General features: G+C 40.3%; 1 protein-coding gene across 8 annotated transcripts in view; it reads right to left on the bottom strand.

Moving 5' to 3' along the window:
• Positions 1 to 24,191, bottom strand: part of TENM2 (teneurin transmembrane protein 2) — a 1,556,107-nt gene that overhangs the window by 856,030 nt on the left and 675,886 nt on the right. For all 8 annotated transcript variants that reach the window (XM_019740878.2, XM_019740872.2, XM_019740888.2 and 5 more), the window contains one exon: positions 11,976 to 12,275. In XM_019740878.2, coding sequence (XP_019596437.2) covers positions 11,976 to 12,201 — 226 coding nt within the window. In that variant the 5' untranslated portion in view covers positions 12,202 to 12,275. The remainder of the gene's footprint in view (positions 1 to 11,975; positions 12,276 to 24,191) is intronic.

The raw sequence follows: 24,191 nt of genomic DNA, 5'->3' as shown, positions 1-24,191 counted from the left end.
AATAAACAGACTTGACTGTGTTTCTTTCCATGGATGGTAGATTTAAACTCACCATGACTGCTTTGATGTTGAAGATGTTGGATCGATTGACATAATTAATTGATGATGTGCTACATTCCAAGTCAGGTGCTCAAATTAAATCCTCGCTTTTATGTCTAACAGAATGTAAGATGAGAAGAAGAAGGGGTGCTGGAGAATCAGTCCTCTTGCTTCTTCTGACTCAGAACAAAGAGGTGGACTCTGGCAACCAGGACCTCTTGTACTTAACACCCGGGCAAATGGCTGCTCATTATTGGTTTGGAAACACTCTGTAGTGAGTTCCCGGCTACGTGGCACTTACTAAGCAAAACCCTCTAAGAATTAGGAAGCACTGTTAAAGCTAGAATTACGGGCTTCTGAGTGAAAAGTGAGATTCCAAGTCACAAAGCTAAGTGGAAGGTCCTGTAAGCTCGAGGTGCCATCAGTTGCTAAAGAAATGGTTATATTCTGTAGAGTGTGTCCTGTTACACTCAATCCGGTAGGATGTTGTATGTATATAAAAATAGTTTTAAAAATACCAAAGCCTGGGTTTGATTCCCCCAGAGATTCCAATTTCATCAGTCTCAGGCAAGGCTTAGGTATGGGGACTTTTCAAAACTTCTCATAAGAGGCTAATGTGTTGCCACTGGTCCAGAAATAAACATGGCAGGCGGCCACACTCACTGCCCCCTCACTGCTCAGCTAGGGCAACTCAGCCCCTTGGTGTAGCCTCCCAGCTGTTTTCTCTCCGGGTTTGTGAAGCAGAGTGTTAAGTGGGTCATCTCCAGGCAGGGTTTTTGCAACACACACAAACAGGGGTCAGAGTATGAACACTAAATTGTCACTGTGAACTACGGAGGATTTGAACCCAAGTGTCCCAGGACAATAGGGTTTTTCTGAAAAGTTATGGGGTCACTTGACTTTGCAGTCATTTTCACAGGGACTTATTTGGGTCATGGATATTTATCCTGCAGTTGACTGGGTTCCTTTCTTCTTTGAGGACATTAAAGCAATATTGCTCCCTTCTATCAATGTTCCAGCTGCAGCAAATAGATCTATAGAAACAAATTTAATCCACTGGAATTACTCTCTAAATAAATTCAACATTTTGGCTCAAAGTGCTACAAATAAATTCAGTGCTTTAATTCCCCATACGTGGAGCGGACCTTAACAGTACAAGGACAGACTGACAAGCATGCATTATACAGCCACGGTGGCAGTGGACGTGAGGGACTTTAAAAGGAAGTGTGCCAAACTATTTTTAAAATAAAATGCGTCCCGCTGGGACAGCAACTGCCCAATGCCTCCTATTCATAAATCAGGGTGAACAAAGAAAAGCTTCACGTTTCATGGCTGTGGCCAAAGAAAAAGACCTGGAAAAGGAAAGAGAATAACAGCTCTGGCTGAGAGTACAACGGAGCTCATCTGACTTTTCTGGTTTTTATTTCTCGTTCCCAAAAAGATCTTTCTATCTTGGAAACAATACATTAAACATATTGCTAAAGGAACTTCGGGAAAATATTATAAAAAGCTGTTGGACACTATTACGTAAGGCGATGGTGTACTTATTTTAATATCTTTGCGCACACTCAATATTTGTTCTGATCGCTCCCAGCAGAGATTTATTACTAAAGTCGGTCTGACTTGAGGTTGAGTGGAAAGAAAAGCAGTCAGTGCAGGAGGAATACTGAGTGGCTTGGGGGTGCAATGGACTTCGGCTACAGCCGAGAGAGAGGGCTTGGGAGATATGCATGACAGTTAAAGTGCTCAAGAGAGGAACATGAATTCACTTCGGGAACACACCGGCCCCCTCCTCTTCATGTGTCCCTAGGGATGCTTCTGGAATTGCCAGAGCTGAAAATTAAATTATAAACCTAAAACATGACACTGAAAATGTGATATCTCCTTTGATAACATCAGTGTGGAGATTCATGAGTGGGTAGGGCAGCACCCCTCCTGGGCCCAGACGGTAAGCCGCGGTGAGACAGATATTGGCAATTTTTCCACTTCCCACAGTGCTGTTTCTTTTGTTTGTTTGTTTTGTTTTGTTTTGTTTTTTCAAGTTTGCTGTCAGAACCTTATCCTGTCAAGATCACATTGTATCCATCTCACATAGTAGGTCCCTGCAGAGGCACAGCTGTATTACGTAATATCAGCACAGAAAAGCGGATAATATTACTGGATCACCAATACTCAGAAAAAGGAAATCTTAGTGCAATCCAATATGTGAGTGACAGAGTATGCTGTGAAAAACTCTTGCAAGTCGGCATTTCACCATGGGGGGATCTGATATCGTCATGCTGGACAGATGCCCAACACACATGTTCCAAGTGGAGTCCTTTTCTGAGCAGTGCTTTAAATTCTTCTCATTAAAACTGGATATCAGCCACTACCATGTTTCCCCCAAAATAAGACCTAACTGGAAAATAAGTTCTAGTGTGATTTTTCAGGATGATATCCCCTGAACATAAGCCCTGACACATCTTTTGGAGCACAACTTAATATGAGACCCGGTCTTATTTTTAGGGAAACAAGGTAAGAAGAAGACACTGTCTTGTTGCATCCATGAGTCAGAGCACGAAACTGCAGAGTACTGTGTTTATCTCCCTATTCACAGGAGCCAGAGATTCGTGTGCTGTATAAGCTGAGTCACTCACACAGGGGGCACTAACAACCCATTAAGGGCCACTGGAATTCAGAGGACAGAGGTTTCACCCGCGAAGTAGCCCATAGGCTAAGCCTTGCAGGATAAACAGGTTGGAATAGGCAGATAGGTATTCTACAGGGAAAGAATGAACACAGGAAGGTCTGTGCTGTTTTTGCAACTGCAGTCGCCTTCAGGGGCCTGACATATACAATAAATGACTGAACAAGAGGACTGGTGGAAGAGAAAAGGAGATGTGGGGTCTGTGGCAAATTGAAATGTGAATTGACTGGCTACCGGAACTCAATTAAAAATTTCTAAAGCGATCTGTAGACCAAATGACACACATCTAGGACCCAAGGATGGTTTGTATGCATTAACTTTGTGACCACTGATTTATGGGATGAAAAAGGAAGCCTACTCTGAGTACTGGACAGGGAAATAAAACTCACATTGTTTTATTATTTATGCTACGAATGTTAAGTCAAGTTTGGACGGGTTGAGTAGACCACGTAAAGGAAAGTGAGGTTTTTCCCCCACACTCATCGATGGATCTTGTTCCTTTTCCTGTTTATTGATTACATGTGTTCTCAGGTGAGCTCCTTATTTCTTTTCCTGGTACATTTTTCCTGGGTGATCATATCAATTCCCATGAAATCAATAGCTGTCAACCCCTAAATCTCTACTCTGTCCATGCCGCTCTCCAGAATTTCAGAGCAGCACATTCAGCTATTAGGTATCTACACATGCATGGCCTAAAGGCACTTCAAATGCTAAAGGTCTATGGTTACACACACTATCTGAACACACAAACCAGCTCATCCTCTGTTTCCATCCCTGGTGATTGGCACTAACATTTAGTCAGTTTCTATAACCAGAAACTTTAGGAATATCCTTGACTCCTCTTCTCTCTCTCACTTTGTCCCATCAGTTGCCATAAAGTACTAATTCCACCTTCTAAACATCCTCAGCTTTGCTAGTCAATATATCAGTTGGCAAGCATAAACTACACACTCACTTGTACACACACACACACACACACACACACACACACACCTCATATCTGCTATGAGTCCCTGATTTATTTAGCCAATGATAGAAAATGAACAAGGGATTGTAGTCACACAGAGGAGCGGTGGATGAAACAATATTTTTTTCTATATTTTCCTTGTCCTGGATGCATATGAGATATTCTGTTGCCGGTGCTACTCTGCATAGATAGGGACCTAACAAGGTTGAGAAAAAAAAATGCAAATGCTTGTAACAACACTACATTTTTATATTCAGGTTTATGTCACCATTCCAGGAGAACTTGACCTAATAATCTATGCATTTCCATTTCAGAGGCTATTTATAAGCATTGACCTTGCCTGGCTCTTTAAAGAAATTCAGTATCAGAAAGGCAACTTTCTCTTCGCAGAAAAAGAAAGCAGTCCATGCACAAGAGTCCCAGAACACTATAAGTACCTGCACTTTTTCAGTGTCCTAAAATGTCAGCAAGCTTTGGGGTTCAACGACATTCCTCAGACCATCTCCACTATTCCAGTTCAGGCTGCTAGGCTCCCTTGCTTAGACCTCCTAACTCATCTCACTGACCATCTTATCTCCCTGTAACATCTTCCATAAACCGAAGCCAGCACTAGCTCCCTGAAACGCCTTTGTGACCCCGTGCTCCTACCACTCTAGCTCATCTGTCCCCACTCCACACTCAGCAAATTTCTTTTAGATCCTTGGAACAACCAGACTGCATTACCTCTGGACATTTGCATGTGCCGTATCTTGTGCATGAACACTCTTTCTTGCCTGCTTTATCTCCCAACTCCTCCTCATCCTTCAAGTGTATGGAAGTACATCACATTTTCTGGCATCCCTAATGGGCAATTCTAGGTTAGATGCCTCTCCAACACTAACCGATATTTTCCCTTTCATGGAGTTTATCAGATTGTACCTAGTGACATGTCTATTACATCTTTCTTTTATAGGATTGCTAAGCTTTGTGAGGCTAGGGACCACGTCTGCCATATCATTGTTGTGTACCATAACACAGTTTCCCACAAGTACCCCAAAGTATTTCTGAACTCATCTGAATGAAGAGGCAAAAACAGGGCCGTGTTCTAAGTTACCTAAGACCACTCGTGGTCTGAAAAATATGCTTGAGGAAAGACTAAGGAAAGGAAGAAATTTAAATGGTGAAGTGGTTGTATAGTGTTGAAATATTAGAAGCTTCTCATGGAATGAGAAAATTGGAACTAAGATAAATTAAGAAGGAATAATGGTCACAATTTGGTGAACATCGATATAAAGAACCAAGAGGAAAGATAGAGTCTTGGCAGACGCTACCTAAAATGCAAGAGTTGTGATACTGTTCACAAAAGCTGGGAAATCAAAAATGGAAACAGATTTTGAGGCAAAGACAATTAAGTTTGGTAACTGATCATGTAAGAAGACATAGTCCAAGGGTAGTTAGGAAAGTGAAAATGGAGCCTGGGGAGACCATGCTTGCCTCAGACTTGAGCATCACTAGGGTTAGGAGCATCTGTTATCAAGCCAGTCAGTATTCCTTACCTACTTCTGATATAAGAACCTTTCTTTCCTGCATGGAATCCATTCCATGGGGTTTAGGAGGTGCTCACCATAAGCTGTCTCCAGGCACAGGGTACATAGACAACTAAGTCAGAGGGATAGCTAGAGCCATCACCATGTGTCCATGCCAGGACTATCTGAATCTTCCTTGGGAATGTTCTGCTGAAGAGTGGGGAAAACAAACAAACAAACAAACAAGCAAACAAACTCTTTATAATGATGTTACGAAAAGAAGAGAATACGAGAGTGGGGTTATGAAAAGACATCTTCAAACAGATCTCTTTGAAGAATAAAGCCAAGAGAATGAGAAATAAGAGATGATATGTGTGAGGTCAGACGTATTGCTAGATTCTCCACTGATAATGACAAAGCATCTTATTTTTGCATAAGTTCATTTCAGTTCAGATATTGTCTTACTTTCACTTATCACTGAAATAATCTTGGGAAATAGACACAGGGAATGCTGAAGTTAAAAGAACAAGATTGTTGTAAGGAAACTGCCATGGAGAGGAAAGAGTAGAGGACTAAAGGTAAAACTCTGGAGAATTACCACCATAAAAGAGCAGGAAAAGGAAGACAATTCAAGGAACGTTAGATCCAAAGTTGAATGCAGAATTACAGAATGTGAAGGATAACAACTGGGCAAACTGAAGAGTGTTACTCAATGGCCACAATTATTGGAAATATAGATGTAATCCTGGAAGGGCAGTGAATATCAATCATGAGACTTCAGATAAAATTGACTAAATGACATAGACTCCAAATGATTACATACGGAGTGATAAGAATGGATTAATTTTCATCCAGAGATTATATGGATAGACTCTTCTCTTAAGTGAACCCATTCTAAAATTTACTACATGCCATAAAATACACATCTCTAAAAAAAATTGTTTGTATCCAATGACACTACCTTAAAGCATTTTTCGAATCATTTTTTTTTTAACTTGTAAAATTGTCTGACTAGAATTCTATTATAGTGGTTGGTATGATCTGACAGCTGTTAGATGGTATCTTTCATTCCTTTCTAAAAATAGGGAAATAATTTGTGAGTTATGCTCATCTTTGGGAACAAAAGATATGGTGCGTAGTGAGTCAACTGCACTCTATCAACAACGGGAAGAATAATGCTTCGTTTGAAGATGTCAGAATTTTGCAAGTCATAGGAAACAAATCCAAGAGGAAAAAAAATAAAAATAAATTCTGTGGCACACAATATTCTGAAGACTGGAGAGCAGATGATCACCGCTTTTGCTGGGAATAGGGTTAAAATGACAATAATTATAATTATAACCAGTAGCCTTTATTCAGCACTTATTAAAAGAGAGACAATGTCCATAGCATGACAAACATATAATTGTTAGAAATGATCCCAACAACTATCTTGGTGAGAACTTTTACAAGATGGAGAAAATGAGACTTAGAAAGTATATTCTAGAATGTGATCAAGGTCACATTGATAGAGCACATTAGTATTAGGATACTAACACAATTTAACTTTGGATCTGCCTTCTTAACTACCCTCCCATATGCCTTTCATAAGACGCTGCATAGATTCAAATTAGTCTGGAAGAAGACAACAAATCATATTTCACTGAAAGATGGTAGAGTGTCTTTTTTAAAAGATTTTTCTTTAAAGCAACAACACAACCAAAGATTAAGAAGCACCATGTTATTCTCAGTTGAGCTATGAACAGAAGTCGTGCCTGGAGGCAGAAGAACAAATTGAAAGCAATGTTCTCAAGGTACTTTTCAGCCTTGCAAATACTGACCAAACAAACTTTTGAACTTCACTAAGATCTAAAAGGTGTGGTGTTCTTTGTAAAGATTAGCAATTTGAAAACAGAATCTTTCTAACTGTTGCTTTGGGTGCCATGAAAAAAAAAAACTATTTCAGAACAATGGTACAGACAGAAATGCTTACAGGTTTTCAAAGCATGTCAACAATTATTATTTATCATTAATTGAATCAATATAGGTAACATGTTAGCTTACTAGTGGTTCATGAGTTTTCAGGTCATTGATGCAGGTTAAATATATGCCTTGACAAAATTACACAGAGCAAAAAATGCCGCCCAAATTATTTTAAAGATCACAGGAGAGAGAACTGATTTATGAAATACCAAAATCAAACCTCGCCAAAATGAATATGTACTTGTACGTACGTGTGTTTGTGTGTGCTTATGTATTTTAAAAGTGCATCGAAGGGTTAGTGAAAGTTACTTCTGTGCTAGAACCGATGGAGAGAACTGATGCAAGCATACTTTCAAAAAATCCAATCTGCCCCCAATTCTTTCTTCAACTTTGACCCAAACAGCCAGCCTGAGGTGCAGAGAAATAATTCAATCTTGGCCCCTCTCGAGAGACTTGCACTACTAACCGGAAAGAAGGGCTTTTTGAGGCACGAGAAGCCTGGCTGAACTCTCTGGCCCATTGGGCCCTGGCTAGCACAGAAGCCAGTCGGTTCTGCTTACCTGAGCAATATCATTTAGATAGCAACACCTTTCTTGGTAAGTGTTCCAGGTTGAGAAGTTGTGCAGAAAGGTGAGTGTAGGGGAGGGCAGAGGATCGGTGCTAACAGCCTGGCACACGTCTGAACAGTAGAAACTTTTCCTACAGTTGGTTAGTGGAAGGGCTGAAAGGAGGAACACTTCCTGGGAGCCTGGAATACCGTGTTTCTCCGAAAATAACACCATCTGGACCATCAGCTCTAATGCGTCTTCTGGAGAAAAAATTAATATAGGACCCAATCTTATATTATATTTATTATATTATATATGACCAGGTCTTATATCATATAGGACCCGGTCTTATATTATATGTGACCGGGTCTTATATTATATTATATAAGACCTGGTATTATAGTGAAATAAGACTGGTCTTATATTAATTTTTGCTCCAAAAGACGCATTAGAGCTGATGATTCGGCGAGGTCTTATTTTTGGGGAAACATGATAGTTGTGGAAATGGAGGACAATAGGTGAGAAAAGGAATATAGATCAATGGGGCCGGTGGTAATGCTCTGTATGTGTTCAATAGATATCAGGGACTGCAGTTCATGTACTATTAAGAAAGGTTTAAAGGTGTTGACCCCTAAAACAATTATAAATTGAACTTCATAGTCCCTCCCTAGCCTTTGACTGAGGCTTTAACGTCTTGTGTTTTGTTTATGTACTGGGGGATCCAACAGTGGTTGAAAACATGGCTCTTGAATCCAACTCCCTGATTTGAAACCTATCTCTACTTCTTAAATTCTTACCTTGGATGATTTATTTAATCTCTCCATGCCTCAGTTTCCGAATCCATAAAAACGGGAATGATAACAGTACCCACCTTACAACATTGTGACGGATGTTAACTGAGGTAAAACAAGCCTAAAGCTTAGACTGGCATCTGACATGTAGAAAGTGCAGACTAGATGTGAGCCGTTATTCCTTTATTATTATTGTTGCTGTTCCATACATCTGAACGCTGTACACTAACTCATCCTGGGGCAGCACAGAATGCATACCAGAGTCACAGGCACACAAATATGCAAAAGTCCAGTTCAAGTCAAACTTTAGGCTCCTAAGACACAGCAGGATGTCTTGTATATCACACTGCTCTACACCCTAACATCAGGGTGTAGGATCCAAAAAGCAGCTTATACAACTCGCCTGGGAACTTGGCCGACCTACCTTCTTCACAAGTGGAATCTATTTCACAGGTGGGATTGGCATTGGGTCTGATTATAGATCAGACCACTGGTCCCTTTTGTCAGGTGCATTAACTCTCCGACCACTAGGATGATATTTATTGCAGGATTAGTCATTTACTAATTACTCCAACGGCCACAGACGTAAGGTCAGCGATTTTCTCCCTTCTAACCAGGAGGACCCAGCATAATAGAGGCCAGACAGATAATTAGAAGAAGAGGCCCACAATAAAAGAAGGCAGAGGAGGATTCTGTGTTGAAAGCAAGCAAAGAAGGCAGAATTTGACAGGCGCTTCTATCAGCTTCTCAGGGGAACACCTGGCCCCTCTCTCCTGCTGGGACCTGGCAGCTTCTCACAAGTGATACTTGCAGCCGGCCAGCTGGGGAAACTGGACAAGGTCTGACCCTGGCCTCACATCACTTTACTGGCTGGCAATTCTTTTCCACTCTGAGCATCTGGAGAGTCATCCAACTGTGTTTGCCAAACTTGCTTGTATGTGACAAGCGTGTTTGTTTTATAATCAGTGTCTTGGGTTTTAAATAAGAATCACAGGAGATGATCACACAACGATCCCTGCTACTGCGCCTCTAGGCTAATAAGTACTGAGATGATCCTGCTCTTTGATTTCATGAATAAGAAAATAAAACGGGAAATGCATGACATTTAAAAAAATTATTGTTATTACTGAGTGTAAAATTTATTTTAACCCTCTCTGTAGTAGCTAAGTTTCATGTTGAATGTGCTGCTTGCCAGATTGTATCTCCTGTTCCTCCTGTGCTTAAATATGTACTTATTTACTTCCTGCAGAGTTCAATTTTAGAACCCATCAAAGGAGATCCACTCAGACTCTGGATACATTTTCATGCATAAATTCATAGACGTCTTCAGAAGGAATTGCACTTGCATATGCAAATACTTTCCTATGCCTTTTCATTTTTACTTTTGGCCTGCACAGTTTTTAATTCATGCAAACACATTATCCAAACAAATATGGGCTCAATAACAACACACGGCATGTGTGAATTGTTAATTGCAAAGCTATGAGTTTGATATGGCCAAGCAACTTCCATTATTATCAATGGAGAGGAACAAGATTAAACAGGAAGAAGAAAGGTATATTTGAAAATAAAATCCCAAGCATTTGGTTCCATTTTATGTAAATATTAATAAGGGAAAATGTGACAGGCCAATCCACAATTCAACAATAATCTGGGATCTACAGTTCAGTGAACAATGTCCCAGAAGCCAGGATGCACCTTTAATGAGACTTAGAAAGAAGAGCTTACATTTCAGCGCAGAATCACAAGAAACAAAATGTATGCAGCAACACCGTAAATGAAACCAAAAATACAGCAGAAAATGAAAGGCTTTCAACCATGTTGAACGTGCATCACCTTTCAAAATATTGGAGTCTTGTATTAGTGATGCTCTTGGAAATAACAGAAAGGTGCCAGAATTTTTCATACTGGAAACTTAAGCACTCCCTTAATTAATTAAGCTGTGATTCTTCATACATATATTTTTTTTCCCCAGTTCCCACTACATACATTTTGGGGTCGGGTGAGAACATAACAAGTAAAACACTCGTTGAAGTCACTCACAGATCAAAGACATTTGGTACAGAGCAATTTGCAAGCAACCCTCCCCCTGTTTGAAATGTGTTTCATTTACATGAGCATAACTCTGAAAATAAGAGTGAAGATTAAATAAAAATTGCATCTTGCAAGGGTCCACAACTGCAATGGAAACAATTTTAACTGTTTCTCAGCTGATTTTTCTGTAATATTATATTAAATGTAAAAGCTGGAGCTAGGCTACACTGAGAGCATATAAAAGATGTTTTTTATAACAGGCACTGGATTATAGATTTTACATATATATACTGTTTTCTAAGAAAATAATAACTAAAAAAATAAGAATAAGTTAAGAAACTTAAGGAAGCTCCGAAACCAGAAATGGAATTCCAAGCTGCTTTCCATTGAATGTGTGTGATGCTGCATGGAAGGAAACCTAATCTCTAACGATATTTGGAGGTGGGGCCTTTGGGGGTGAGTAGGTCATGAGGGTGGAGACTTCATGAATAGGTTTAGCGTCTTTATAAATGGGGGCCCAGCGAACTCCCTCACCCTTTTCAGCTATGTGAGGACACAGGAAAAGATATCTGTTTGTGAACCAAAAAGAGGGCTCTCACCAGACACCAAATCAGCTAGCTCCTTCATCTTGGACTCCCAGGCTATAAAATGCGTGAAATGAATTTCTGTTGTTTATAGCCCAACAGTTTACAATATTTTGTTACAGCAGCCTGACACACGCTAAGGTAACTCATTAGAATTAAATTAGTTACCACATGTATTGGGACAAGAAATAAAGAATCAGTGATGTAATAACCTGGCAGACCGGGTCTTGATCCTTGACACTGGCTGAGTGACCTTTCCCAGGGCATCCACTGTATTTTTTGTGCATTCTCTTGTAATTTTGCTAAGGTAAAATTAATCGAACACACAGCAAGGCTGGCAAACAGAATGCAAGATGTGGAGCTAGTGAGTCAACTTAGCTATACCACTTCTCAGCACGGTTTTGCTTTGGTCTACATGTGTACACATCGACCTTGAAAGGTGATAACACAATTCCTAATGGACATTGGACACGAGGAGAATGCCAACTGTTAGTATTTGGGAGAACACAAATTTTACTCCCCAAAGAATTAAAAAATAAACACTATAATTCAAGAGGAATACCCCTTATAGAGCCCAGGGTCTCCCCTATGTTGTTTCTGTCAAAACCCACCACGATGGGTCTCCAAAAGCAACCACCAAATTGTCAAAGAATTTAGTGTCCAGCACAAAAGAAGCCCTATTGTGATGCCCACAGGAGTTATGGTGCATCAAAGGGACTGTCCTCCTCAATTAACTCTAACGGAACACTTGATGGCTCCATGCTTCGCTCCCAGTGTTCACCAACCTTAGTCATCAACAACCAACAACAACGCACGTCAGAATGCAAGGCAGCACGAAGGTAAGGCCCGCTCCACATACCTTGTCTTGGAAACTCATCTGACTCCCGGTGAACGAGGTCTGTGACCCGGTTTCCATAGTGCAGCCTGCTGTCGTGGTCATAGGCCTTCAGAGTCTCGCTGGAGCTGTAGGACTTCTGCGTGGGCACGCGGCAGTCTTCACTGTCCAGGGACGAGCTCGTGTAGCGGCACTCCTTGCTACACCGCCCTCTGGTCAGGGAGCGATGTCGCCGGTCCTTTACATCCATTATTCCAGATCAGGCAGGACGCGGATGGTTTCCGAAAAGTCGGGCCTGAGTTTTGGCGCTTGTCACTTTACCACCTAAAAACATCGAAGGGAACAACCAAGACTGTGATTAAAAGAAATGCTGTTGCCCGTTCTGACTCCCGTTCTGACTCAGATAAAAACCAAAAAAGGCCAGTTTGGTCAGTGCCACATAATCTGTTTTGCAAATGTTTAATGTATACTGAAACAATCAGCCTACAGAGAAGGGCTTGATACAGTAAATTAATTTTCTTGCTGTTTAATTTAATAGATTTGGGGGAAAACGTAATAGCAAAATAACTCATCTTTTGATTTTCTATATGCGCTCAAATGACATGATATCTGTCACTCTAATGCAAGATCTTACTACGAAGCAGTTCAAAGCAAAACTGATTTTATCCTTATTTAATTATAGCCTCTTATTGCTATAGCAGAGTTGGGAAAAACAAACATCAAAATAAATAAAAATAAATGTATACGAGGCACAAATTTATGCTGCTGAAGCTTTGCGATGGTACCACGTGAATTCGACTAACACAAAATCGCCCATCTAGGTCTGGAGAATAATACGATAAGGCGTTCTTGACATGCAAATGCTCTAACTCCAATTCTTTAGGGAGCCTTCAGCAATCTCCTAGTTGGTTTTCCCACCTTTGCAGATCTGTGTTTTGGACACACCTGGTCACCTCTTTTCCCTAGACATCTATCAACAGGAGATCTTGCTGACAAGAGTTCCCATTGGCACAAACACCGCATCACCAGCCTAAGCCCACCCATAATTCTGCCCCTTCCATTGCTGGGATATCCCTTGCAGAAAAGGAAAACAGGGAAGAGCACGGACTACAACAGGAAAGATGATAGAAAGGAACCTCTCTAACATGAACTGGCAACCAGGGAGCCCCACCGTCTGTCACTGGACACCGTGGGCCTGGAAGCATGTGCCAAATATCATTCAGAAAACACAAGCCTTCTGCCTAGTAAATACAACAAAAAATGCTTAACTGTCTCCAAGTTCCAAATGATAGGCTCCTATTGATTTCACCAGCCATGCAAAATAGCAGGGACCACAGGGCCAGGGTCTGGACAGAATGGACAAATAAGGATTTTAATTAAAATGGAAAACACAACTTAGAGCCAGTGTAATCATTTTTCTCCAATCTACTGTTGCTCTCTGAGTCCTCAACGTGTCAGGAAATACTTGGGGAACAGATGTGTAGTTCTGAGCCCCTCTGCTCTTCTTTGGTTATTTACCACCCTGCAGTGGGATACCTACATGTAAACCAAAGGCCTAGTCTATACACACACGATGTGGACGGCATCTGTCCTGAGCCAGCAGAAGCCAAGTTAGCCGTCCCTTATCTTTTCACACCAAGAGGCCCTTCCAGATCTCAGCAACCCTCCTAATGTACACTATTTGTATACTTTATCAAATACTGCCTGTAATGGACAATTTTGTTTGGCAATTGGCCATGAAAAAGGGTGCACGTGCTCTGAGCACCAAGCACAGTCAGTAAAAAATAACAGCTAATACTTAGTTTCCTAGCGGCTACAGCTCCTGACTCAGGAAGCTGAGAAGTCCCTTTGAGAGTCGCCAGTCAAGACCCAAGTCACCAGTCAAGATGGTTGGAGGACACCAACATTCAATGCTGGCATGTAAGTTTTTGCTGTGCAGCGTTGATTCAACTGTGGTAACATTAATGCAATTTCTGAATGCCAAACATCCTCTCCCTTCATTTCCAACATGTGATCTCAGCAGTTTAGAATCCATGTTATAGGCTGGTTACGAGCACTGCTATTGAAGCCTTGATTGGATGTCAATCTCCCCATAGGCCCACCTAGCCAGAGGCCTTGTAAAATTACTCCTGGCCTTTCAGTCTCAGTTTCTCAACCAGTGAAAACGGAAAATAATAGTATCTACTTCATAGTTTTCCTTTCTTTTCTTTTTTTTTTAAAAATTAAAACAGATACTGTAATAAAGCTCCCAATATGCTATCTAACACATGGTAGCGGCTCTATAATAAGTGGTTTTTTTTCTTCTTCTTCATCGCTGAAGGATTAAACTGTTATTTTTTGTCCTTAGCTAAGTAGTCACAGACTTGTACTAGACAGAGGGTGGAGGTGAAAATATAAATCCCTGAAAAATCAGTTCTGATTATTAATCTCAATACTTGGAGCACTAACCAATAAAGGAAGGCCGTCAGCACCTATGGAGGGCATATAACGCCGTGTAGCAACCTTGAGGAGCTGGCCACAAGCACGTTTTTTAGGGAATCGAGTGTTTTGAGTGGATTTGATCATTTCCCTCTCTCGGGCTTCTCTGTAAGTTTTTTTAGTGTCCCTGACTCATGAAATCCTATCGCCTCTAATTTGCACCATGCTTTGGAAAGCAGGTTGACATTCGGTGTGTATGTGTATGTGATTTTATTTTACTTTTAAAAATCATGCTCTGAGTTAAAGGCTTATTTTTAAAGACTGAAGGCTTATTACCTATTTATAAAGTACAAGACATTTTGTGTTTGGACGTTTTGATGTCTAATTTGGTTGCCCAGTGATCTTTTCCTGTTAAACCCCTGTTTCTTGGCTATGCCCTTGAGAGTTCAAGTTTGCCAGCAACGTCGTCTTCACACAAGTGATAGAAATTTTTATATAATGAGGTAAAAATCACAAATCTTAGTCAGGGAAAGTTAATTTCCTAGGAAATTGAGCAGAGTACACAGACTGTTAGCCTATAGATACTCTGCATTCAGGCTGCCTGTTATTTAATTTTTTTCCAATATATATTTAAAAGACAAACAAGGACATTTTATATTAAAATCTGGGTCTCCAGCTTATCATTAAAAATTGGGCAGTTTTGAAATGTCTGCTCCCAGAAATATGGAATTAACATACTTTCACCTATTCCTCCCAGTAAGTTCAGCTTTAAAACCCTGGCGTCATATGTGAAGCAAATATGAAAATAGTCTGAAAGGTGAAAAGAAGAGGCAGATGAACTACGGCCCTCAGGACCCGAGGAACAACACTGCGGTGAGTTCCTGAGATTCTTTTTTTTTTTTTTTTTTTTTGCCCTATATATTCCAGACTTGGAGCTAAACACACTGGCAACCCAGAAACATCAATAGGCACAGACAACAAAGTCTCCAACAGAAGTTGGCTCCTTCTAGCCAAAGAATTATGAAAGGAGCCGCCTAACAAAAGAGACAGCTTTTAGACAGTAACCACCTCACTCTATCCAAACTACATGGAAAAAACTATAGCCTCTCCCCATCTTCATCAATACAAGCCAAGTGGGGAGCCTAGATTCCCACGCCGCTGAGGAAGCAACAAGGGATTCCCACTTCAAAAGCAGTGGTTTCAGAGAAGGCTAAGAAGAGAGCCAGGATTTTCATCCCTTCCAGGAAGTAATGGGGTCATTCCCTACTCATAGGGAGCCTGGCCTTCCACCCCAGTCGTGGGAACAAGGTGGCCCTCTCGTTCTCTGCAGGGGTGATGTAGGAGGGGGCTTAGCCTAGAGTCAGTACTTTCACTATCTCCCAGTGGTTACGAGTCCTTCTGCCCCTTGTTAGCGGTTGCTGGTGTCAGCAGATGCCCTGTGTGGAGAAGTAATCAGGTACTGATACCCCTACCACTCAGGGAGGTATGAGTGGAGAGACCTACTGAGAAGCCAGAAATCCGACCCCTCCCCCAAACTCCTAACAGGGAGCTCCCTGCACTTGGGTGTTAACAAAGAGTGAATGGGGACCCTGGACTTCTTTTCCAACCTACCAATCATGAGATGGGACCTCTCTCATTCTCACAGAGCAGGATCAGAGGAAACCAGCTAGAAGAGAAGGTTTAAATAAGATCCAGAATCTCGTAATACCCAAAATGTCTAGTTTTCAATGAAAACAAATAATAATAATCACCTGTCATACAAACAATTAGGAAGACCTCAAATTGAACGAAAAGAAGCAATCAATAGATACAAACACTGAGATAACAAAGATTTTAGCATTATTTGAAATAGATTTAAAAACAGCCATAAAAAGGCTTCAGTGAGCAATTATGCATGCAACCGAAACAAGCGAAAGAGTAGAAAGTCTCATCAAATAAAACAAAGAGTCTCAGAAAACAAACAGAAGATATAAAGAAGACTCCAATGAAAACTTTAGAACTGAAAAAAACTAAATAAATAACAAAAAAGAGAGACTAAAGAAAAAAAAAAATGTACAGAGCCTCAGAGACCTACAGAATGATAACAAAAGACCTAATGTTTACGTTGTTAGAGTTCCAGAAGGAATAGAGAAAGAGAGGGGCTGAGAATGTAGAGAGGGACTGGGAAAGTGCTAAATACATCCAAACTTGCAAAAGACATAAAGCCATACATTGAAAGAAGTGAGTAAATCCCAAACAGGATAAATCCAAATGCATCCATATTAAGACATATTATAGTCAAACTTCTGAAAAGTCTGCAAAGCAGTGAGATAAATGACACTATGTAGAGGAAAACAATTTGAACGGAAGTTTCTCATCAGAAACCATGGAGGCCAGAAGGAAATGGCAAAATATTTTTCAAGTACTGAGAGAAAAGAACTTTCAAACAAGAACCATATATAAGGTGAAAATATCCTCCTAGGATGAAAGACAAAACAGGAAATTCTCAGATGAAGAAAAAATAAGAAAATTTGTAACCAGCAGACATATTCTACAAGAATGGTTCAAAATTGTTCTCTAAAACAGAAAGGAAACAATGAAAGAAGAAATCTTGCAAATAAAAGTAAAAAAATAACAGTTGAACTTCATCAAAATGAAACACTGTTACTCTTCAAAAGATCTTGTTAACAGGATGAGAAGACAATATACAGACTGAGGGAACGTATTTACAAACCACATATTTGATAAAGGACAGATATCAAGAATATACAAATATTTTTTTAAAACTCAACTTTCTAAAACAACAATGTACAACTTAAGAATAGGCGAAAGACATGAAGTGACATTTCACTAAATAGGACATACAAATGACAAATAAACACGTAAAAAGATGTTCAACATCATTAGCCATTGGAGAGATGCAGATTAAAACCACAATGAGATATTACTACAGACTTGTCAGAATGGCTAAATAATGATGATGATGGTGATAATAATTATAACAACACTAAGTACTGGCAAAAATGTGGAAAAACTGGATGACTCATACATTGCTGGCCAGATGTAAAATGGCACAGCAACTTTGGAAAACAATTTAGCAGTTATTAAACAAAGAAACAAACAAACAAACGACTAAATGTGGAACTGCCTTACAACTCAGTAATTGCCCTCCTAGACATTTATCCTAGAGAAACAAACCTTACACTTAAACAAAAATCTGTACACAGATGTTTGTAGCAAAATTTTTATTTATAACAGCCCAAGACTGGAAACAACCCAGGTGTTCTTCAAGGGGCAACTGGTTAAACAAACTCTGGTATACTCATGGCATGAAACACTACTCATCAATAAAAAAAGGAATGAGCCATTGATATACACAAAAATCAGGACGATATCCAGAGAATAATGCTGAGTGAAAACAGAGAATTCCAATGGTTACATGCTGTATACTCCACTTGTATAACATTCTTAAAAATAACAGAAGTGTAGAAATGAGACCAGATTCATGGTTTCCAGGGTTAAGGTAGACGTGGGGGTGTGAGGGAAGTGAGTATGGCCATACATGGACATCACGAGGAATCCTGTGGTGATGGGAATGTTCTCTATCTGGGCCATATCCGTGACCACATCATGGTGATCACACTGGACCACAGTTTGCAACATGTCATTGGTAGAGGGTGACTGAAGGGTACTATGGGATGTCTCTGTCTTACTTCTTGAAAATGCACATGATTTGAAAGGTATACCAAAGTAAAAAGCCTTATACATGTAATCTCTCTCTCTCTCTCTCTCTCTCTCTCTCTCTCTCTCTATATATATATATATATATATATATATATATATATATATAAATGTGTGTGTGTGTATATATATATATATATATAATATAAATTTTAATCAGGCAATCCAGCAAACTTGGACTAGAATTCCATCATGAAAACAAATGCCTATCTAGGACATCACTCATAATTTTAGGCTGGGCACAAAAGCTCTAATTATTATTAGTAGTATTATTATTATTTTACTACCCTTTTGATTTTATAATCAGTCTGCTTCACTTATTTGAAACCCCTGCCTGGCCAATATATGTCATTATATTCGTGACTTTTGGTGCAAATGAAAAAGAGAGACTGTTGTGACCCCTGGAAAAGATCCTGAGAAGCCAAATACAAGCAGCAGCGTTTGTCAACATATTTTCTTCTTAAGACAATTCTAAAATAATAAGATGTTGGTCTTCATCTTAATATGGTTAAACAACCATCCTCTGTCTAATGAAATGCATTCATTACCTGCTATGGACAAGCACTCTGCATAGTCGTCCTTGAAAGTGAAGGTCAACAATTCACAGGGGGAAATGCAAGTTTAGAGACTGATTTTACAAAGTAATTAAAATTGCCTTGAAGCAGTAGGAAAGACGGTAACCAAAATTATAAATCTTTTCCCTAAGCCTCTGCCTTTTGCGGCACAGACAAATGGCAATCATTGGATGGCAATGCCTCTGCCCGCTCGTTACTGCTATGCTGAGGCTTTGTTCTCTTACATTCCACATTTCCTCCCTGGAAGAGTGTTCACACTGCTTTTTTCATCAGTTGCCTAAGTGGGTTCCATCACTTTAGCAGAACAGACTACAGAGATCTTGCCTGCAAGCCTTTGTCTAATTAACTAATCCTGTGAGCTGTAACACCGTTGACTATTAACTTTTCAGATTATCCAACTACTTAAGGGGGTTGACTTGTTAATCACTGACAGCCCACTTGAGATGTGTGTGTCTGTGTGCATGTGTGTGTATTATATATGTGAGTGGAACGATATGTGTGTAAATATGTGCATGAATGATGCATTGGGTAAATTTAAGCACATCCAACAGAGAGCTACCATTTTCCTGTTACGACGCATACTGCAGCTAGTTGTCTAAACTTCATTCACCCTCATCATTGATCTTTGATGACCCCCACTCTCTGGGCATCCTTTTACTGTGCTTGGACATATTTATCTTACAAACTGCAGACCTTTGGATGGTTTGGTACCAGGAAAGCCAGTCATTTCCAGATACCCACATGGACTGCAACTCTGTCAATTCTGAACAGAGATCAATTTGACCCGTTTCTTCCCATTGGAAACTATGAAAAACCACTGAAGAAGTGTCTCTAGGAAGGAGTGGAGAAAGTCAATGCATGTGAATCAAATGTGCTTGTTTCCTAATCTGAGCTGATGTCACAGATCTTTTAGAAATCCAACAAAAAGTTTCATTATATGAGCATGTTTATAGTTTAAAAATATATACATTTAAAAGATCAATCAGAAAGCTCCTGGAGAATATCTTTTTTCCTTCTGATAACATGTTAATTGGATTGCTTGCATATTTCTTAAATATTGCAGGTGTCATGCTGCTATGTTTCAAGATGTAATAGATAACACATGGTCCCTTTATCCATAACTCCTCTGTAAATTTTGCCTATTACCAAAAGTGGAAATGCTAAGTCAACCTAAAAACAGTGCATTCACAGATTCCTTTTGTGTGTATTAGAAATCCTCCATGAAGGTGGTTTACTTTAAAATCGTTAAGCACCAAAGGGAACATAACACAGAACCCCACACACAAAAGAGAGAGAAGCTGACCTAGTGGGGGAATTGGATTCTCACTTACTTGGCCGCTCCCTGACCCTCAAGTTGGGCTCAGATGGACATAGTCTGAAAACCTGAGTGTGTATGCAAAGATTTCCAGTCTCTTTTCTCAGAAACATTTAAGAACAAGCCTGAACATACATACACTCCAAAATGCCTGGACATAGAATATCCCTGTGGTCTCTGGATGGACCAAGGAAAATATGGTTTAAAGATCTACAAAACTAGAAGATAGTATCCTACTCATTTAACGCACTAGGAAATAAAGGTCAAAAGCAATTGGCTTTCCGTTCCCCTGCACTGTAATACTGATATACTGGGGGATAAAAAGCCAATTCTGGTTAATGTCCAGAGCAGAAAAAGCAAATTCACAACTGTATTTTGCTCTTTAGCTTTAGAGCTACATGATGTTGCCTTTTAGAATCCGTTAGGGTCCCTGGAGCCATTTGCACAGGAAATGATGAGAGCGGAACCAGAATCTGCCGTCTCTGAACTTTATGAATTGTGAAATGCAACGACATTTCTGTGTGCTAGCAGTCCCAGCGAACCAAAGACACAGAGGGACACAATGCACCCTAGGAGTCTAGGTGTTTGCCATCATAATACAAGCCTGCGGGTTTGCATCTAGTATGCTTATTTGAATAACAATAAAAAGTCAAACGTCCACCTCACATTGGTATTTAGTCTCACTCCAAGTCTTCCCCCCCCCATTCTCCAGTTCAAACTGTTTAACATTCAAGCCAGTCAGCATGGTTACACCGCCTGCTAAAATTTCAGAATGAGACGTGGAAGTTTACTGAAGCCTTTGCCTCCTCAGCTCCACCTTCCCCACATGCAGGCCCCGCTGCTCTCCTCCCATCTTCCTCTGTGCCTCCTGAGATCAGGAGCCAGACAGATGGCTGTACCTTAGGCATCGGCTCAATTACCGTAACCAGAAAGACAGTCCCTCCCTCTCCTCCTCCCTGCGATGCAGCGCTAGAGAGGCAGCGGAGCGGGCAAAGGAGCCCACAGCCTCAAAATCTAATGAAGGAAAGAACAGAGCAGCTTCTTCCCATGTCGCTGAGTGTGGCCTTCTCATACAAGAGACTGAACATAGCACCAGATACTGAGAGGGAGCAGGGGCTGTTGGACCACTGATTTCTGAGCAAAACATCAAAGTAAAACATCGCTGGCAAGTCAAGCTCCCGTTGACAAATGCCCACACAGCGCCAGGCTTTGAGTTAGGCTCCTTGAATTGCGCAATTCTGCAATACAAGTATCTTTCTTTATGCGTGCCTTAGAGATGGAACCAGAAGAGACTCTGGGAGGTTAAGTGACGTGCGAACTGCACACACTTAGGGAGTGCTCATGCTGACATTGGGACTGAGAGGCGTCTGACCCTCAGTCCGGCCTTCATTACCAAAACAGTAACTCAGAGTAAACGGCAGTCTTAGAATGTTCTATCGCATCCCTTTTGGTCACTGAATTTGTAATTGTCTGAGAACCCCTGTCCCCCAATTTTCTCATGAATGGAAGTAACCACATCACAATCCCGATGAATCCAAAAAGGAAAACATCCACTCTTATTGACCAGTATATGCAAGTGCCTCTCAGACATCATGAACATGGAGACAAAGAAGAGGGACATATGAGACATCTCGTGAAGAGTTGACAGGGATAGGTCTCAGTTTCCACCGCTGGAAAATGAAGATAAGGTGCCTGCCTTGACGGGTTAATGTGAGAATGCCAAAATGGGATGTATGCATCTCCTAATAACAGATGCTCAAATTGCGACGGACTTTAACACCACCACCATCAACTGCATCCCTGCCGTCAGCAGCATCTAGCCATTAAAACCTGCGGTGGCTGTTAACTTAGTGATCTCCAGAGTACAAGCACCACTCTTCCAAATGACACCTGCCAGCGTGTCTCGGTTCAGAGCTCTAAAGGGTTAGCACAGTAGCACTTTCTGAGGCTGGACACACAGATACCCCTCGCCCCATGTGGGATCCAGCTTTTGCTGCAGGAAACACTTTGTCTAACACTGAAAATCTGAAACTGAGATGTTCTAAACATATCACCCATTCTTCTGAAAATCAGAGAGATGTTTGCCCTGTGTTTTAAATGGAAATTATTGAGTTCATCATAGAAATGATCACACAGGAAAAGGATTAGTTGTTTATAATTAATTCATTATCTGTCCAGAAAGGTGGATGCTGGTAACTGAAAATTATGTTGTTTACGGGGAATGAATGTTGGAGGTGGAGATGTAGGACTTCAGGGACTGGGATGGGTCTAAATTACTCTGCATAATAAATAGTGACATAGAAAGGTCTTAAGAGAGTAGGGAAGTGCAGAGACTGGAACCAGAGTAATTTACACACCCTGTGAGAGAGGATGTAAAACAGCGTATTCATATTTTGAGAGGGAGAAAGAGAATGGGTGGTCAGCTCCACAGGAGTCTGCAGAGTAGAATGCTAACTAGGTCATGTCAACTCTTGGTGTTCCATGCCCTCACCTAAAAAAAAAGATGGGGGTGGGGGCTAACAGCACCATCTACTTTCAACATTTCTCTTATGTGTATGTGAGGATGGAGTCAACGTTTTCTATTATTTTGTTATTATGAGATTTGCTTCAATGATGACATGGCACAAGAACTGAGGTGACAAATTCAGAAAGAAGTGATAACAAGGAGAGCATTCTGCTCTGTATGAGACACTCCTTGAAGGCAAGGACCTTGTTTCCCACCAGTCGTCTATTTCCGGGAGCTGGCAGAGAACCTGCCTTAAAGAACACCTGTAAAGCTGTGTTAAAAATAGTAAGGATTTACACAGAGGCAGCTGAAGGGGGAGGGAGAGAGAGAGAGAGAGAGAGAGAGAGAGAGAGAGACATTTAAAAGGCCTTAGGCCACTTTTGTCTTTCTTAGTGTTTAACTGTCCTAAACATGTTTTTCAAATCTATTGTTAATTTTCAGGATCTACATAAGAATTTTCATATAAATTTTGTAATATATTTCCTCCTGCTTTGTCAAACAAATACAATGTAAGTTCTCTTTTAGGATAGCTTCTGCTTCGTTAACTGGGAAACAAAATATAAATATGCCCAACTGCTCGGAAATTTTTAAAACAGTACTCAAAGAACAGGAGCTGGCCATTGATGTGACATAAAGTCAGCATCTGTGACCTACCTTTAAAACATCTTTCTGTTTTGGAAAGTATGTGCTGAGCACTAAAGCGACGATATGTCAACAAATATGTCTGTAAAAACCAGGTAGCAATTTTTTTTTCCCACATTCTAGGGTGTGTAGCAACTACCCCACTCTCCCACTGTAGCACAAAAGCAGCCAGAGAAAATACTTAAATGAATGGGTATGTCTGTGTTCCAATAAAACTTTATTTACTAAAACAGCGAACTAGCTGGATTTGACTCTCGGCAAGAAGTGTGCAATTCTGGCCAATCATTAGCTTGAAACTAAGCATGGCTTACCAAGGATCTCTCAGAAGAGGAGGGCTACCTTATCACACAAATTTTGTCACAATGTTGAATTAGCACAAACAAGATATTAATGGTGAACAATGTGGGGGCACGAACTACTATAATGTAACTAGAGGAAATTGCTTGTATTTAGGAGCTTGCTGATATGAAACAGATACATTTTTGTGGGCCACAAGCCAAAGCTGTGCATCTCTTGAGAAGACAGACGTGAAAGTTAACTGCTCCTGTGACAGTTATTTGACAGTTATTCTGACCTATTTGACAGAAAGTTGACCTTTTCGCACAAGATATGTTTAGTTCCTGCTTGACTACTCCTGCAAATTGTTATTTGGCTAATTATTTTCTGGCACTGAGGTTTGTCAGTGAGTATTAGAATCACCAATGGTGACATCAAATTGTTTATGTTCTTACGTCACTTCTTGTTTTCCTATCTCTATCTTATTTTGTGTGTACAAGATAGAAGATGATAATTCATTTACCAAATGACCAAAACTGTTGATAGTTCAAGTTTCAAGATCCAGAAGGACCCAAACCCCCAGAAAGCAGCTCCTATTATTTCTGGCTGAAAAGGGTATCTAGGTGGACATGCTAATTAACTAGAAGGAGGGAATCCTTTCACAATGTATACTTATATCAAATCAAATCATCACGATGTATACTTTAAATAGGTTACTATTGGTCAATTATACCTTAATACATCTGAGATAAAAGTTTTAAAAATTAACAACAACCCAAAAAACACAA

The sequence above is a fragment of the Rhinolophus sinicus genome, linkage group LG10 (genome assembly GCF_036562045.2).
Source record: "Rhinolophus sinicus isolate RSC01 linkage group LG10, ASM3656204v1, whole genome shotgun sequence".
NCBI classification, from domain to species: domain Eukaryota; kingdom Metazoa; phylum Chordata; class Mammalia; order Chiroptera; family Rhinolophidae; genus Rhinolophus; species Rhinolophus sinicus.
The sequence above is the reverse complement of the archived record's forward strand: the minus strand, read 5'-3'. Positions and strand labels throughout refer to the sequence as shown.